Source organism: Vitis vinifera, chromosome 11 (genome assembly GCF_030704535.1).
Source record: "Vitis vinifera cultivar Pinot Noir 40024 chromosome 11, ASM3070453v1".
Taxonomy (NCBI): Eukaryota; Viridiplantae; Streptophyta; class Magnoliopsida; order Vitales; family Vitaceae; genus Vitis; species Vitis vinifera.
The window spans coordinates 5732930-5751720 of record NC_081815.1 but is presented as its reverse complement, the minus strand read 5'-3'; the positions used below and the strand labels follow the sequence as shown (position 1 = coordinate 5751720).

General features: G+C 33.9%; 2 protein-coding genes across 2 annotated transcripts; both read left to right on the top strand.

The window, feature by feature from the left end:
- Positions 1-657: 657 nt before the first annotated feature.
- LOC100262689 (heptahelical transmembrane protein 1) lies at positions 658-3146 on the top strand. Its single transcript, XM_002263692.5, has 4 exons — positions 658-1426; positions 1588-1680; positions 2182-2239; positions 2336-3146. Exons 1-4 carry the CDS (start codon positions 1092-1094, stop codon positions 3008-3010), a joined length of 1161 nt encoding a protein of 386 aa, XP_002263728.1. The 5' UTR covers positions 658-1091; the 3' UTR covers positions 3011-3146.
- A 13294-nt stretch (positions 3147-16440) lies between these two features.
- LOC100247082 (probable glycosyltransferase At3g42180) lies at positions 16441-18061 on the top strand. Its single transcript, XM_019222916.2, has 2 exons — positions 16441-16839; positions 17399-18061. The coding sequence occupies exons 1-2, from the start codon at positions 16462-16464 to the stop codon at positions 18059-18061; spliced, it is 1041 nt and encodes a 346-aa protein (XP_019078461.2). The 5' UTR covers positions 16441-16461.
- Positions 18062-18791: the final 730 nt, after the last annotated feature.

The following is an 18791-nucleotide window of genomic DNA, read 5'->3' as shown; positions in this document are numbered from 1 at the left end:
TATTCATGATTACCTCTCCTTCTTCACTCAAACACAATTTCATTCTTAAGTTTTTTAAGGACTCCCCTTTCTTTCTTTTACATTTCTTGCACTCCACCTTCGGTCAAGGCAATGGTAATTTGGTATGACCCCTTGGTGGAGTGCAAGATTGGTTAAGTAGAGAAATCTTGTAAGGCTAGTTCTTTTTAATTTTTCCTATATTTTTTTTCTCCTCTAGAAGAGGTCAAGAACAAACCTCATGTGTATATATATATATATATATATATCTATTAAATATTGTTAAAAATATATTTAAAAAAAAATATTATAGAAGTATTTATTAAATTTTTATTTTTCTTGAAAGTGCATGAAAAAGTATAATTTATAGGATAAATGTTCGAGACTCAGATATAAAGTAACGAGTATGAAATAATGAAACCTAAATATACATATGATATGATTTGATTGATCGCATTTTTTAATTATTTCTTTGGTATCAAAGCTAAACCCTTAAGAAACAAGGATAACATTTGATATGATTATCGATATCAACGAATTTGATTGTTATTTGATATTTTTTAAGAAAATCCATTATTTAATGATGACAAACTTAAGTCTTTTTGAATATAATTCGTCATTTTTAACTTATGTTACAAGGGGAATCATTATCATAGTTTCAAAAAAATAATCTTTATATCATAAAAATTTATTTGAATATGAAACAGTATCTTGTACAAACTTAAACACAAGGCTTCCAAAGAAGCAACGTCATAATATTAATTAAATTATTTTTTGAAGTGTAAAAACACATCAAAATTAGAGCACAAATGAGGTGGATAAAATGAAATTAGGTAGAAAAATTTAATATGATGAGTTGGGACATCAAATCCATATGGCTAATAAGGCATATGAATTTAATGAGGTAACCTAACAAAAGCAGGCCATTGCTGAACCGTGTCAAAGTCAAAGCGAAAGGAGAGAAACAACGTCTTTAAATGCCATCGGTTGGTGTAGTTGCAGAATCCCCCAAAGCTACGGCCTACACTAATTGCAAGGACACAGACACTTGAAGCCAGTGCCAGAAGCATCTTCACAGCGTCTGCGGAGGACACATGAGCTTCACCGAGGGGTCTGTTTGGAAGAAGAGAAAAGGAACGAAAATGGATGGTGAAACCCACCATCCCCACCACCACCCCCACCACCATCACCCCCACCACAACCACCACCACTCTCACTCTAGTTCTTTCACAATCGACAACAACCCCAAGAAGAAGAATCTGCAGGCCTCAAGCAAAGGCGAGCGATGCGCTCTGGTGACGTTTCGGGAGTTGCCGGATTACATGAAGGACAACGAGTTCATACTGAATTATTACAGAGCCAATTGGTCTCTTAAGGAAGCTCTCTTCAGCGTCTTTCGGTGGCATAATGAGACAGTTAACGTTTGGACGTAAGTGATGACCCATTTTTCTCCCTTCACAAGCTTTACTTTCTCATGTTTTTTCATTTTTAATTTTGTTAATATTGTAATGAATTTCAATGGGTTTTCTTGTGTTTTCTTCTTGTTGATATCATAACATGGGTTCTGTTTGTTTGCTTGTAAATTTTCAGGCATTTGCTTGGATTTATTCTATTCTTGGGGTTGACTCTGGCGAATTTGATGCAAGTGCCTCAGTTTGCGGATTTCTTTACCAATTTCAGCTGGTACGTGAATCTCTGTTTGCCTGTTTGGTTCTGGACCACTGTGCTATTCTCCCCTTTTCTCATTTCCTACATTTTCTCGGACACAAGCCTGTGTACAAAAAAAAAAGAAAAAAAAAAGAAAAAAAGAAAAAAAAGAAGAAGAAGAAAGAACAGAAAACAGAGAGATGTAAAGGTTGCCCATGAATGACAATCAGATGCAGCAAATATTATGTGAACAATTGCTCGTAGGCATATCCAACACTGCCCTGCCCCTTCCGCAAGTGGTGGCTTAAAAGCATAACTTAGCACCGGCCTATTTTGTTGTACTTTCCTCTGCTTTATTTATTTTTTAAAGCAAGTTTTAGCAAGCGAACTCAAACAATTATGCAGGCAATATTAATATGATCATAGTCATTAGTCCCAAATCCAAATGGAGTAGTTTTTAAGCTTCTAGTCTCTGAAATGAAGCATAATGTCAAGGTGCTTGATCTTAATCTGAAGGTATACAAATGCTTGTTGCAGGTCTTTTCCACTGTGCGCAGCTATAAATGCTTCTCATGATTCAAAAGATTTCTCTCTGGTAAGTCATTTAATTTCCAGCTCCTACATATGAATTTACTGAAAACATGTCCCACTTCTCTTTTTCGAATAGTAATTAACACTAGAAGAGCTGCAGGGCACATCAAACCTCATCCAATTGAAGCAAATAACACAGCCAGAAACCGAGTTCCTGTCACCAGAAATGGCCACAACACGGTGGCCGTTCTTCATCTTCTTGGGTGGCTCCATGTTCTGTCTGCTCTCAAGCAGCGTTTGCCACCTCTTCTCCTGCCACTCCCGCAGCTTGAACATCTTGTTGCTGCGAATGGACTATGTTGGAATCGCTGTCATGATCATCACCTCCTTCTTCCCCCCAATCTACTACATCTTCCAATGTGACCCCCACTGGCAATTCATTTACCTTGCTGGGATCACAGCCATGGGGATGTTCACCATCATAACACTGCTCTCCCCATCCCTTTCAAGTGCCAAATATCGCGCTTTTCGAGCCTCACTCTTCGCAGCCATGGGGTTATTTGGCATTCTGCCTGCAATCCATGCTGTCATTGTGAATTGGAATGAACCCCGGAAATCTATAACCCTGGTCTATGAGTTGGCCATGGCTCTATCCTATGGGATTGGTACCATATTCTATGTTACTCGAATTCCGGAGAGGTGGAAGCCCGGCTGCTTCGACATCGCCGGACATAGTCATCAAATATTTCATGTTTTGGTGGTGATGGGGGCATTGGCTCACTACGGTGCCACACTCGTATTTTTGGAGTGGCGCAATTCAGTAGGGTGTGTGTAATATATCTCATAAGCAATATTATGTAGTTGTTGGTATTGTGGCAGAAGATATATTCCTCAAGAAAACAATATTCACAAGGGGTTGCTAAGAATATCACTAATCAAAAATGAAAAAATTATTTCATTTTATTCATTTATTTTTGGAGGGGAGATATTCATTGAATGTATCGATGTTATAATAATTGAATTTGGACTATCAAATATTAATTTAATTTCTTCTACAAACAATCATATACTATAATCTTGTTCTAAGAATTTTATCATATGCGAATCATTGGTTTTTTGAGACTTCAGCTCATGGTTGGACTTGGATTTTGCTGGATAGTCCAAGTCAATGTTATTGGACTTTAGCACAGTATATAGGCCTTTAGAACTGGCCCAGTAGTTGAGTACCATGGTCAAATTTTAGACCGACCTGATCTGTTGGGCTTTGGTCCAATCCACCCAGCCCAATTTTATCCAAAATGTCAACACCTTATATTCCAATGTAACTAGATCTAGAGTATCATATGTGGTATTGGTCTATTAAATTGTGCTAATGTGGACTTGTCATGGGCACTTTTCCTCATGTCATGTTCAATGCATCAAGAAAAAAAAAAAAAAAGGAAATCCAATCGATGAGAACAATGCCAATGACAGCTGCTTCATTCACATTAATTTCCAACCACCCACCTTCCATCTTCTCTTTTTTCAAGTGTGCATGCAGATTTATACATCTACCATGCACCTATTCGTTTCACCTTCATGTATTAGAAATGACAGATGTAAAAAGGGGAAGAACTCAAGGATCGTATTTTCTTCTACGTCAGCCAGAACCCTTTTATTTGTCTAAGGACTTAGAAAATTCTAATTCTTGAAGTTGCCATGTCAACCTTATTCAATCTGGATGCTAGCTAGAAAGAAAGAAAATATATTGCACCGAGAAAGGTTTACGAGGCTTATGAAGAGTAGATCTTAACATCTATTTACCGTAAAGATCATTTTCTAAAGAATCCTAATTCCAATATATATATATATATATATATATATATATATATATATATATTAACCTTCTTTCAAAAATTGATTGTTTTAGATTGAATTGTTCTTCCCGGTTTGAAATCATTGCCATTTTTATTTTTAAAATGAATTATTAGTCTATTTTCACTTGATCACATTTATTTATTTACTTATTTCACATTCAAGTCTTAATTACTAAAAATAATCTATCTTAACGGACAACACCTAAAGCCACCAAATTGTCATAGCTTTAGGTAAAAACTATTTTTTATCTAAAAAAGCTACCTTAATATAATTGAATTAGGTTATACCTTTTATTTTGATGCTATAAATGACAAAATCCATCCATCAATGGTCAACATTCTCTATATGTATTGATAGGATCTTTGCACACAACTCAATAGTAAAAGGTAGAAGAAAGTTTGTTGCCGTATTGAAAGTTAGATTTATGTCATTATCATCATTTATGGATAGTACTACAAAGTTGAAATTTTCATATCCAAGATTAATGAGATAATGATAAACCAACTTTAACTTTAATTAGGATGGGTTTTTAGACAATGCCTCACATAAATATATAACTAAGTTATTGAATGTTGTGTTGCTCCCGACTGAAACAACCTTTAATGGAGGAGAGTTGTAAAAAATCTCATTAGGTGCATTGATCATATGACTTTTCCCCATTATTGATCCTAAAGCTTAAAAAATGAATAAGGAAACATTAGTAAACTTAAATAAAGGGAAATTTTAAATATAACAAAAGAGGGAAATTCAAGCCCTACTACACTTGCTCAACTTCAAAAAATATCTTTCCAAGTATTCTACGCTCCACCAACGAATTACTTCTATAAAAAAACTAAAAATTAATACAACAAAAAAGAGAGAACCCATATGAAAAATTTTAAAATTAGAAATACCTAGATGAAAAATGAACATTCCAAAGAGAATTAGATGAGATTTGAACATTTCTCAATAAATAAATAAATAAATAAATAAACAACATTGATATTTTCATACTTCTTTGTTGAGGAGTTATTGGATTATTATTTATCTCTATTACTACAAAGATTTTAATATAATTAATTGACATTGGATGCTCTAGTCTTTAATTTTCTCAAACAAATCTAAGAAGTCCTTGAGAAGGTTGTGTTTGTTCTTCCTCATAAACTTGTTTCTGTTAGACAACCACTCTGCACACACTGGTTAGTTCATAAGAAAATAAAAGAAAACTGAAAAAAAAAACAGAGAATTAAGGAAGAAGATTAGACCGAGTCTTGTGGAAACACAATCTCCTTAAAACAGATTCGCCTTCTCCACAGGTGCTTTGAGAATCGCAAGACGTCTGTCTCCCAGGATAAAACGATCTTCGAATGGCAGCAACAACACTCTGCAGCCACTCCGGCGAACTGGAAATTGTTCAACTCTATCACGGACACGGAAGGAAGGAACTCTTCAACACTCTGACAATACTCCAAAGTTTTTCTGTTCTATTCTTTTTTTGAAAGAAAGTCTACCACTATTTATAGACTTCAAGGAGGGAAGAACACAGACAGGTTCAGAAAGTCAAAATGAATTTGGCTTCTTGAGACTCTTAGAATTCTGGAAAAATGAATGAATTTACTTAATTCAATGGATATACTTAATTTCATTCATCCCCTTTTTCCAACAATTCCCCACATGAAAGAAATTAAGACACGATGAACTTGTGATAGAGTACAACGGTTGAAACCTGCATAGGAGAGGTAGGTGTTACCCTTTGAACCTTCCCTTGTAGAAATATGTTTACTCTACTAGCTAAACAGTAGACACGATGTCCTTGAACTGTTCTGCCATTTATGTAGATGATGACATATCTCACACAGGAATCTTCCTAACATATTTCAGTTCTCACTTTTATGTTCATTTTGGCCATGAACATATGCCTGGTTCTGTAAGAGTTTAATAAGAATTGTGCCCTATTCAATTCCCTTAGAAGCGGCCCCACTTCACTCTTACATAGGTGATCTCTTAATCACGAGTAACCCGCATTACTCTGTTCGGATTTTCGAAGCATAAGGATCATTAAAAGCATAGCTTACCCTTTCCTCTTACGGGCATCACTATTTTATCATAGGAATGGACTAGGGAAGATTCCCACAGTGATTTAACAAATTCTTTACAGTTTAGTTGTCCTTTTTGAACCTAGATCTCGGGATCTCCAGTCAACTAGGTTGGGTATCCACTGTATTGACTTATTCTTTTATGGGCTTTAGTCCCATTCCCCTTGATGACTTTTCAACTAACTCTCTATTTAACCCTTTGGTTAGTGGATCCGCAATGTTATCTTTGGATTTCACATAGTCCACAGAGATAACCCCAGTTGAGAGTAGTTGTCTAATGGTATTGTGTCTACGACGAATGTGTCTAGACTTACCATTATACATATTACTCTGTGCTCTACCAATTGCAGATTGACTATCACAATGTATGCAAATTGGAGGCACAGGCTTTGACCACCTTGGAATATCCTCTAGGAAGTGGCGTAACCATTCAGCCTCTTCCCCACATTTATCTAGTGCTATAAATTCAGATTCCATTGTGGATCTGGCAATAACCGTTTGTTTTGAGGATTTCCACGACACTGCTGCACCTCCTAGTGTAAACACATAACCACTATGGGATTTTGAGTCTTTAACATTAGATATCCAATTCGCATCACTATATCCTTCAAGTACAGCAGGATATCTCGTATAGTGCAGCCCATAATCACGAGTAAACCGTAAGTACTTTAGTACTCTTATAATTCCTTGCCAATGCTTGGCTCCGGGATTACTCGTATATCTACTCAGTTTACTAACCGCATAGGCTATGTCTGGTCTTGTACAACTCATTAAGTACATTAGACTGCCTATTACTCTAGAGTATTCTACTTGAGAAACACTCTCACCTTTATTCTTGGACAAATGTAGAGTTACATCCACCGGTGTTCTAGCAACTCCAGAATTATCTTTATCAAACTTTCCAAGAATTTTGTCTACATAATGTGACTGACTTAATATGAGTTCATCTGATGTTCTTTTGATTTTTATTCCCAATATAACATCAGCAAGTCCCATGTCTTTCATGTCAAACCTTGAATTCAACATGTTCTTTGTAGATGTGATCATCTTATCATCACTACCAACAATAAGCATGTCATCTACATACAAACATACAATGACATATCCATGTTTTGTATCCTTGACATAAACACACTTGTCACATTCATTGATTTTGAAGCCATGTGACAGCATAACATTGTCAAATTTTTCATGCCATTGTTTCGGTGCTTGTTTTAAGCCATACAAAGATTTCACTAGTTTACAAACTTTCTTTTCTTGTCCTGGAGCTGAAAAACCCTCAGGTTGCTCCATATAGATTTCTTAATCTAAATCTCCATTTAGAAAGGCTGTTTTTACATCCATTTGATGTATTTCAAGATTTCTCAATGCAGCAATTGCAAGTACCATCCTTATGGAATTTATTCTCGTCACAGGAGAATATGTGTCAAAATAATCTAGGCCTTCAGTTTGTCTGTAGCCTTTGATTACAAGTCTTGCTTTATACTTGTCAATTGATCCATCTACTTTCATCTTTCTCTTGAAAATTGACCCTTGATCTCAGAGGTGGCAGAGTTCCCCATGAACACTTTTTTTCCCATTCTCAATTGGTTCAAAAGTGGAGAACATTTTCTTATCAGAGCATACATGGCGAGTAGCACCAGTATCAATCCACCATTCCTTTGGGTTAGAACCCACCAAGTTCACCTCAGAGACTACTGCTGTGAGGTCAATGTCAGAAACATTTTTAGTGATGTCGTCAATCACATTAGCTTCCTTAGGTTTATTCTTTTTGGGCAGTCTACAATCAACAGACTTGTGACCTTGCTTACCACAATTGAAGCATTTCCCTTGAAATTTCGGCTTCTTTGAGATCCCTCCTTTAGGTCCCAACTTAGATCCTTTCCCTTTGTTGTTGTTCGTCTTTGCCTTGGAACTTTGACCATGTTCCACAAAGTTAGCCTTGGCCTCATTTAGAATGTGCGCCCCTTTCTTTTCAGATCTTCTATTATCTTTTTCAATGCGAAGTCTAATAATTAGATCCTCGATGCTCATTTCCTTTCTTTTGTGCTTGAGGTAATTCTTAAAATCTTTCCAAGCAGGGGGTAGTTTCTCAATAACAGCTGCTACTTGGAAAGTTTCACTCAACATCATTCCCTCAGCATGTATCTCATGCAAGATTACTTGAAGTTCTTGGACTTGACTTACCACAGTCTTGGAATCTACCATCTTATAGTCGAGGAAGCGACCCACAACAAATTTCTTAGCCCCGGCATCCTCAGTTTTATATTTCCGATCTAGAGATTCCCATAGCTCCTTAGCTATTTTCTTGTCAGAATAAACATTGTACAACGAATCAGCTAAACCATTCATGACATAATTTCTACACAAGAAGTCAGAATGTTTCCAAGCATCTATATCACTGATGACTTGGATATCGTGCTCGTCTTCTTTGAGCTTAGGAGCATCCTCAGTCAAGAATCTTGCAAGATTCAACGTGGTCAAATAGAATAACATCTTTTGTTGCCACCTTTTAAAATTTAGTCCACTGAACTTCTCTGGTTTTTCTCCTGGTGAGACAGAGATTGGTACAGCAGTAGGCATCGCTGGCACTTGGGCCACAGTAGGGGTTGCCACTGGGGCTAATTCAGTTACAACAACGTTATCGGATTCAGTTGTCATTTTTCTGAAACATCCAAGAAAATGTGTCAATTTTTTTTTTCTCCAAAAAAAAACTTCAAAAAAAAAAAAAAAACTGAAAATCACTTTACAGAGTATTCCCAGGAAAGACTAGTGGGGTATAATGACCCAGACCAGGACTAGCTTCCTTAGACAGAATATTCAGTTCCCAGGAAATTGGAGGGGTCACAAATGGTCCCGCTTAAATTTCAATTACCTTAGACAGAATTTCTTTGTATCATAATTTCCAAATTTTCAAAAGACTTGGTACAAACTTTATAAGAAGGTATTTTTCCTATAAAAAAAAACATGAGTCACAGTCCAATGGTGTCTTACTGAGTTGAGCATGAGAAAAAGGGCTCAGGTTAAGAGTTCGAAACTTCTTTTTGTAACAAATGATTGTTTTTTTTTTCTAACAAAAAACACAAATTTGAAAATTTTTTTTTTTTTCAGATTTGTTTTTTTTTTTTCTTCAGGTAAACCCAATTTCAACAAACTTATATATATATATATATATATATATATATTTCCGAAAAACTTGCAAAAATTTTTTTTTCCAAAAATTATCTTTTGTTTTTTTTTTCTTTTCCAAAAACTTGCGGGGGTTTTTTTTTTTCTTCTTCTTCTTCCTGATAACTTGTTTCCTTTTCACCAACCACTGGTTTTCCTTTGAAAAAAATCTGTTTGAAGAATGTTAGACAACCACTCTGCACACACTGGTTAGTTCATAAGAAAATAAAAGAAAACTGAAAAAAAAACAGAGAATTAAGGAAGAAGATTAGACCGAGTCTTGTGGAAACACAATCTCCTTAAAACAGATTCGCCTTCTCCACAGGTGCTTTGAGAATCGCAAGGCGTCTGTCTCCCAGGATAAAACGATCTTCGAATGGCAGCAACAACACTCTGCAGCCACTCCGGCGAACTGGAAATTGTTCAACTTTATCACGGACACGGAAGGAAGGAACTCTTCAACACTCTGACAATACTCCAAAGTTTTTCTGTTCTATTCTTTTTTTGAAAGAAAGTCTACCACTATTTATAGACTTCAAGGAGGGAAGAACACAGACAGGTTCAGAAAGCCAAAATGAATTTGGCTTCTTGAGACTCTTAGAATTCTGGAAAAATGAATGAATTTACTTAATTCAATGGATTTACTTAATTTCATTCATCCCCTTTTTCCAACAGTTTCTTCTAGCATGCTACATCAACTCGATGGAACAAAATTGCAAAAAAAAAATATTGATGTAGCCAAACTCAAAGAGTTGGGAAAAAAAGCTTTATGTGTTGAGTATAATTGAAAGAATCACTTTTATATAAGCCATTAACAGAATGCGTATGACATGAGCAATGCCATGTAATATTTGCAAGGATGACTTCTCACCAAAAAAAAGTTCTAATGTCTTATTTATAGGTAAAAAGCAATTGTAGGTTTTAAATGATTGAAATAAATAAAGAAAAATCACTTAAAGTGTATTTGACAGTGATCTTTAGAAATATTTTTAGTCTTTTTAATATTTGAAAATATTTATTTTTCAATCATTAAAAATGGTAGAAACACTTGTGAGAATTACTATCAAATGCACTTTTAATATTTAAAACTGATAAATTACAAAGAAAAAGGTTTTTTCCATTTTTAGGATTAGGCTTCAAAATAACCTACGAATCAAATACAAAAGGAAAGTAAAAGTTCATCATTAGGTTAAATACCAAATTGATCCAAAAATAAAGCTTCATAAATCATAATTTTTTTTTATTTATGATTTTATCAAAACATTAAATCAAACTAAACCGGAAATTGAGTTTGGTGTTAGAACCTATATATTTAGCTTTTCCTCATGATGACTATCATATGGTCGGTTACTAGGCTTAACATAACTTGCGTGAGAAAACTCACATTTAACTATTAGACTAGTAAACTTTAAGGACTTCCTATGCACTTTAAATATGGTAGTAAAAATTATGGACAATTTCCACAAAGTAAAAATACAAAAACATATCTAAGAAAAAAAAAATTTAAAGGAAAAAAGTCAATTTGATGCAAGTCTAAGTACAAAAAAATGTGACACCGTTTTTGGCAAAACAAATTGGAAGAGGACTTATTAGATTATTAGTTATCTCTATTTTAAAAAGGATTTTATTAAAATAAATTTTATATTTAAGAGAAAAAAAATTGAGATAAGAAAAGCTTATTCCTTTAGGTAATAGTATAAGATCTTTAGGTAAGTAGAAAGATTGCTTTACTTTTTCCTTGGTTGAAGCTAAGAAGAAATCAAACTTGAGAAAATTCTATTAAGATGACCATGGTGAATTTTGAAATCAAGGGGGGAGAGGTGATACGGGAGATCAAAATGTCAACTGCTTCTACCGTTCTAAAGTTGAAGAAGAGAATTGAAGAGGGTTTGAATGTGAGAGTGGGGAGGCAAACTCTATAATTTGATTAGGTGGTTTTAAAGGATGCATACACTATCACACATTATAACTTCCACAATGCAACTAGTATTCATCTTACTACGAATATGAGGAAAAATTTAAAAATAAAATTTTCTTGAAGTATGGAAGCCTTACTTTGTTGATGGTTGACAATGATGAAAAATTTTAATACGACCAATGTGATGGACTATTGCAAACAAAGGTGAAGTGGTTCATTTTATTTTTTATTTCTTTATGGAAAATGAAGTATGAGAGGATGCAATGAAAATGGGGTAAGTTTTTCAAAATCTAGTGGTGCTTATGTGGTGTCCACGTGGTACCCATGTAGCACAATTTGTTGTATTTCTATCAATACTTTTGGATGTACATTTAAAAAATATATATATTTTACTAAAAAACCGGTCATTTATGTAGGGTGTGACATCACCTTGTGACACCATAAAATATGGTATTAGATACCATCTTCATCTTTGATAGTCTTCCATTTGAACCCAAACATTACTGTATTGTATACCATCTTCACCTCCCATCTAAACCCAAACATCAATAAAATATATTTTCAATGAGAACGAGAATAAAATCCATAGTTTTTGCTAGCTTATAGTTAAGTAACCCTAGTTTTAATGATAATAAAGTAAAATTAATAATAAAAATATGTTTATTGTTCGTATATAGGTGTTTTTGTAATTACAAATATTTCATATGCATAAACTAAGCATGCTCACATATTTAAGAAGCTAGTTAAGGCATAATTCAAGAAGATAACATGGTGCAAGAATACAATGAAAATTCGAGTGAAGACTAAGTTTGAAAATTAAACTTAAAACTTGGTTTAAATGTTTAAAGGTGGATTGAGAGTTGCATTAGCACATGTGATTGACCTATTGCCTTGTTTCTTATTGAAAATTGAAAAATCATGAAAATTTGACTACTATTAGTCAAGAGCTTGATCATATAGTTGATCTATTAAATAAGTGGTTGACCTATTTGGTTACCTATTTACTAGTTTTTGATCTCTAATGGTTATTGATAATGCATTTAATAATTTGATGAATAATTAGATGGTCCATATATAAATTGTCTTATTCTAAATAACTCTATCTAATAAATAGTTTGACCCCAAAACGTTTAGACATTTATTATTAAATAATTAAATAATTGCATACATTTTATAGTCCATTGGATACCTTTTTCGAAGCCATTAAAGTGATCCATACTTAAACTAAGATTTTTGATTAAAAATACTCCTCTTGAGCCCTAGATAATGTACTTATTCTTTGTGAGAGTTTTTTTGGTACCTTTAATTTATTGCCAGTCTTGTGAAATTATGTGGAATGATTGATTGAACCATATTAAAATTGGACCTTTGCATGTGAAATGTTTTATTTTTATGTTCATGCACTAATATGTTAGTATTGAAGTTTCTACTTGCACAACAAATAGTATTACAGCTCAAATTGAAGATTTATATAAGAGGTAAGGATAAAAAGCACACGAAGATTACAAAAGGAATTTTGATTGAAGATATAATTAATTGTTCTCGCATTGGAATGAGATATAAAAAGTATGTAACAAAGAAAAGAAAAATTGACTTGATGGAAATTGATCTAAGGTAGGTATTGTAAATTCCTTCCTAATTGGTTTATATATATGCATATACCGTAAAAAATATTGTGCATAATATTATAGTTTATGAGGGGAAAGTTATGAGATGAAGACAATGATTAAAATGACGGGAAATAAAAATTATTTGAGAGAAATTTTAGGACAAAATAGGAAAATTTCCCTAAATTTGAGGATTTTATAGATTTTTTGCTGTAGATGAAGACAAGGATTAAAATGTCATGAAATAAAAATCATTTGGGAGAAATTTCCGGATGAAATCTGAAAATTTCCCAATTTTTGAGGATTTTATCAATTTTTGCCGAAATTTTGGTGATTTTCCCTTATTTGGCTCAGTCAACTATTGGTCAACGCTCCCAAACTCTATTGTTGACCTGTCAAACTGACCCAAAAAATTGTCAGCAAATAAACCGAATGGGCTAACTGATCTTAGCAATATTTCATGAATAAATTATTTATTATATAATGTTTTAAAAAATAAAAATTTATCAAATAAATTAATTTTAATTGTTTTATCTTTAAATTTGATTTAATTTAACTTATTATTTAAAAGGCAAAACAATCATATCTTAATAGTTTTTTCAGTATATGTTTTATACCATAATTAAATGCATGAAAAATAAGTATTTATAAATAAAATTATAAACATTTTTTTAACTATATTTATATATATATATTTCAAGTTCCACAATAAAAATAACTTTAACATATATATTATTGTTTCTTTTATAATTTTTTTTTGAAGTTTTCTTTAATATATTTTCATGAATTTTGATCCATTTATGTTTCATCAATATTTTTTATCAAAGCTTTTATCGATATTTCTTAATATATCTCATTATATCTGTAAAATTGAATAACTGATATACCTGTAAAAATCAATATTTTCATCATTCGATAAAGATGAGTTTGTAAAGATTATATATAATGTGTAAAAATGTGAAAAAGAGTTGAAGATGCTTGATGGAGTGAGGGTTCTTAGTGCATCTATTTTTTTTTCATCATTTTTCTATTATATTTTTTTATAATATAATGGGATGGTTCTCACTCATCAATGGATATAAACATAGTCACCAAACCATGTTAAAAACTCGTATTTATGTATTAGCTTCTTATCATGACTAGGGTATTTGTTGTGATTAAGGATTCAATTTGGATGGAATGGTCGAATTTAACTCAGACATAATCAAACTTTTGAGTAAGATTGAACAATTATTTTCAATATTTAAATTAGACTTGGGTTAAGTTTTTTTAATTCGAACTCAATTTAGGTTGTATTCGAGTCAATGTTTGGATAACCAGATATTTTTATAATAGTTATAATGTATATTATCTTATATAATAATATTTATATTATTTTTAGATTTTTAAGAAAAAAATATCAAATAATATTATATCATATACTTTTTCATTTTTTGAAAAGATATAAAAATTTATTTTATTTTTTTGTTGCTTTTTTGAAATTTTGTTTTATTCATTATTTAAATTTTGATATAAATATATAGAATTTTTTTTTTTTAAAGAAAAAAAAAACATTATGAATATATTTTAAATTATGCAACTTGGTCAACTTGAAACTAACTCGATCAACTTAAAGTCAAACAAAACTTAGAGAAATGAGGCTGGGTTGACTACCTTGGGTTAAAAGTTCGGGTTATATTGAGATTAAATCTATTATTTTTTTAATTGAGATTGGATTCAAGTTAATTATCAACCTGATCTACGCACTTAAGTTGCAGTCCTACTCGTGATTGGTTATATCATAGAAAGAGCATTTGTATTTGTCGGGCTCTGATCTAGGATAGTAAAATATTAATTTATATCACTACACTGGCTTGCGTAAGGCCCAAGGTTTGGTTGGTCTTGTGTCAAACTTCTTCCACCCTTAATTATAACTACTTTAGTCGATTCATAAAAATGATTTGCATATATATATGGCGTTTTTCTTCTTCCCTTGCAACCTCGCCTGCTTGTACACAAATAACAAACAAAATTTCTCAATGCCGTTACTAATGAAGAAGATTAAAGAGCAACTGAATGGATGCATGTTTGGTGTTGCGTGGATATGAAATCAAGGCAAGTCAATTGAATCCAAATCCATTAAGCCAAGCCGGATTTTTAATAATTCTCAGAAGTCTTCGTATCACCTTAAGCTCCGCTCTACTTAGAAGTCCTCTTATGGCCTTTTATTTAACACAAATCCCTATACTTGTCCCACAATTTCCAAAGCTTATACCAGTTTCCATTCGATTTTGGTGGCCTTAGTGTCATTGCTAAAGTTGGAGTTTTGACTTTATATGACTTACATTGCAGTCAACCAGCGTGTGATCCAAGACTCGCTTTAAAGCTCTTATAAACATGTGAAAGGCTTTGGGATTGGAGATAAATCAATTCCCTCCTTCCAATGCTTCACTGCTAAATTAATCCTCTTGGGATGGCATGTGAATCGTATTGTTTCTATATTGATTTTAGCTAATTTCAGCATTATGTGACTGGCCAATGTTATCTCAGGCGCTTTCAAGACCACTTAACATAGATAAGATTGGTAGAATTCAGTAAAATTTCAATCAGAATGGCATTTTATGGTGATAGGTTTTTGTCCTTTTCAATGGAAGTTGTATATTCTGATGGTTTTCTCCCCATAAGGCATCCCATAAATTTCATGATCTTTACTGCCAAGTTACTGGTTGACGTAAATTGACGACTGATTGCCAAGCCAAGAATAAAAGAACTAAGTTAGAAAACTGTTTCCACGGCTGGAAATAGAGGAAAACCTATTAAATTATCTTTTTTTTTTCTCTTTTCTCTTAAGCAAGATTTTGCTAGGCTATATAGCTTCACATGAACCGTATTAGAGGAAAGGAACTAATTAACAAGAAGGGAGTCAACGTGGTTCTGCAGCTTTCAAGCTGCAACCCTGGATAATGGCAGCCCTAAGCAGCTGCCCTGCAACTTTGTTCCTACTTCCAGCTGTTGTTGTTCTTCTTTACCTCTTCTTCTCTCCCTTGAATGAAAATCATCTCACCTACTTCCTCTCTTCTTCCACCGTTTTTAATCCAACAAAGACCAGCCACACCACCCTACCAGAAGTTTTCTTGAATGAATCTCTCTCAGTCTCCATTTATAGAATCAGTAAACAAAAAGCAAGCAGTACTGTCAAAGTGCCAATGGTTGGAAAACTTGACGATGAAAAGCTGCTTAATTTTGAAGCCAACTTTTGGGAATTTCTTCCATCATTACTGATTTTTCCCCCTTCTTGTGCAGAAGATCAAGAGTAGTTTGGCAAGGATTGAAGAAGATTTGGCTAGAGCTAGAGCGGCCATTCGCAAAGCAGTTCGGTCAAAAAACTATTCATCAGATAAGAAAGAGGCTTTCATTCCCAGAGGATGCATCTACAGAAACCCATATGCTTTTCATCAGTTAAAGTCTAGAAGACTCTACAATGTGGTGATATTAGTGACTACATGCTTAGATAGCAATTTAATACTAGAACACATCATGCAGTTTAATAGACAATGCTGCTATTGATGAATATATGCCTAAAAATCCTGAATGGTTTATACTTCAGAAAGCATTTGTCAATATTTTTCCACACTGCATGCACTGGAAATGAGTAGCTAACTTTATTTTTCATTTATGTTAAATGATCAGGAGTCATATAGAGATGGTGAAGAGATTCAAGGTATGGACCTACAGAGAAGGAGCGCAGCCCATATTCCATGAAGGGCCATTGACCAACATCTACGCCATAGAGGGGCAGTTCATCGATGAAATGGACTTTATTGTTGGCAAGAGCCCTTTCATTGCAAAACATCCTGATGAGGCACATGCATTTTTCCTACCTCTAAGTGTAGTAAAAGTAGTTCAATTCCTCTACCTCCCCATTACTTCCCCAGAAGACTACTCCCGCAAGCGACTGCAACGCATTGTAACCGACTATGTTAAGGTTGTAGCAGACAAATATCCGTACTGGAATAGAAGTGGTGGTGCTGACCATTTCATGGTTTCTTGTCATGACTGGGTATCTTCTTCTTCCCTAGAACCCATGGTTTGTAACTATAAACCTTTTAGTTTTCTTCATGTCATAAAAAACTCAATGTGCCATTAGCCCTCTCTTTCCATCCCTAGCTCTCAATATCTATCATAAGTGAACACATAACCAAGTGGTCAGCAATATGAGGTTATAAACCTTTTAGAATCTATAATTTTGGCAACCAAAATAAATTAATATAGCCATTTATGTAAGATAGCTCAGAATCCATGGCTAGTATAAGGCATTCCAGCATCCAAATATAGTGATGACATGTTATGTTAATTTGGGGTTCCAATTTCCGTATGGAATGAATTGAAATAGATTTGGCCCAAGGAAGAACAATTCAAATATGAAATGAATTAAATCTATTCTTCCTTGGGCCAAATCTATTTCATTCCATATTTTCCACCACATAATTTCAAAATATGAAGTAATTAAATGTATCAAAAGTGAAACAAATATGGACCCATCATTTTCCTTTTTGATTATGGCATTTATCATACATTCATTTGGTGTCTGAATTCTTCCCTTTAACTTGATATTTCAGGCGCCATCCGTTTCATATGCAAACCCTGAGCTATTCAAGAATTTCATCAGGGTCCTTTGCAATGCAAACAGCTCAGAAGGATTCAGGCCAGGAAGAGATGTCTCACTGCCAGAAGTCAACTTGCCCGCCGGGGAGCTTGGGCCACCACACCTGGGCCAACCCTCAAACAACCGCCCAGTCCTGGCCTTTTTTGCCGGAAGAGCCCATGGCAACATCAGGAAAATTTTATTTGAGCATTGGAAGGACCAAGATAATGAAGTACTTGTCCATGAGCGCCTCCATAAAGGCCAAAACTACGCCAAATTAATGGGCCAAAGCAAGTTTTGCCTGTGCCCAAGCGGCTATGAAGTGGCAAGCCCTCGAGTAGTGGAGGCAATTCATGCAGGATGCGTCCCAGTGATAATTTCCAACAACTATTCTTTGCCTTTTAATGACGTCCTTGATTGGAGCCAATTTTCGATACAAATTCCAGTAGCAAAGATACCAGAAATTAAGACCATCTTGCTAGGCATTTCAAAAAATAAGTATTTAAAAATGCAGGAAAGGGTGCTAAGAGTGCGGAGGCATTTTGTGCTGAACCGGCCAGCTAGGCCTTTCGATATCATTCATATGATCCTTCACTCATTGTGGCTTAGAAGGCTTAACTTCGGGCTGCCACATTGATTTGTTTGATTGACCTTGTAAAATTGTCTGCATTCATGAAAATCAGGCTTCTATCTTCACCTAGAAAGGCACTATTTTTATTCTCAAAATCCAAGAATATACTTACTAATGAAGAAAACTGAATTATAGAGTCTGTACAGAGGGATACTGTGCTTAATCATTTCAACCCTAAAAAGTTAGTTTTAGATAAAGACACCGTTTTCCAATTCACTCATGGCCAAAGACAAAGTTCATGCTAGATCTTTAAGAATATGAGCAAACGATCACTCAATATCCAAAAGAAAGAGGAGAAAACATTCTTAGAATAGACATAAGTTTTTTAGACTATGTGGTTGTAGTTGAAATGGTCTACGGATAGAGGAAATTTCAATTCGAGGGGAAGAAGCCTCACCTCTATTCGAAGTTACAAAGCTTAAACTAAAAACAAGAACACTGGTAAAAATTATGGGTTGAACAATATCAATGCTTTACATATGCCCGTTAATCCTATGCATGTTTCATACTCATTCTAAATAACTTGGACGTTCATATTCTTTCCTACTTCAATTTAAGGGGGACATATAAATGAAAATAATCAAGGAAATACATAAATTTAAGTATCTATTAAGGGAAATAATTAAGGAGATACTCAAAATCAAATGTATAATGGATATGGATCCTCTTAAATCAATAATGTAGGAATGATGGGAAGACATCAATCTAAGCCCTACATCAATAGGGTGCATGCAAA

Excerpts from the sequence above, each read along its gene's own strand:
- LOC100262689 (XM_002263692.5), top strand. The coding sequence starts at position 1,092 with ATGAGCTTCACCGAGGGGTCTGTTTGGAAGAAGAGAAAAGGAACGAAA. Across the intron at positions 1,427-1,587 it reads GAGACAGTTAACGTTTGGAC|GCATTTGCTTGGATTTATTC; the intron begins GTAAGTGATGAC and ends GTAAATTTTCAG. Across the intron at positions 1,681-2,181 it reads TTCTTTACCAATTTCAGCTG|GTCTTTTCCACTGTGCGCAG; the intron begins GTACGTGAATCT and ends TGCTTGTTGCAG.
- LOC100247082 (XM_019222916.2), top strand. The coding sequence starts at position 16,462 with ATGATCAGGAGTCATATAGAGATGGTGAAGAGATTCAAGGTATGGACC. Across the intron at positions 16,840-17,398 it reads TGGTTTCTTGTCATGACTGG|GCGCCATCCGTTTCATATGC; the intron begins GTATCTTCTTCT and ends TTGATATTTCAG.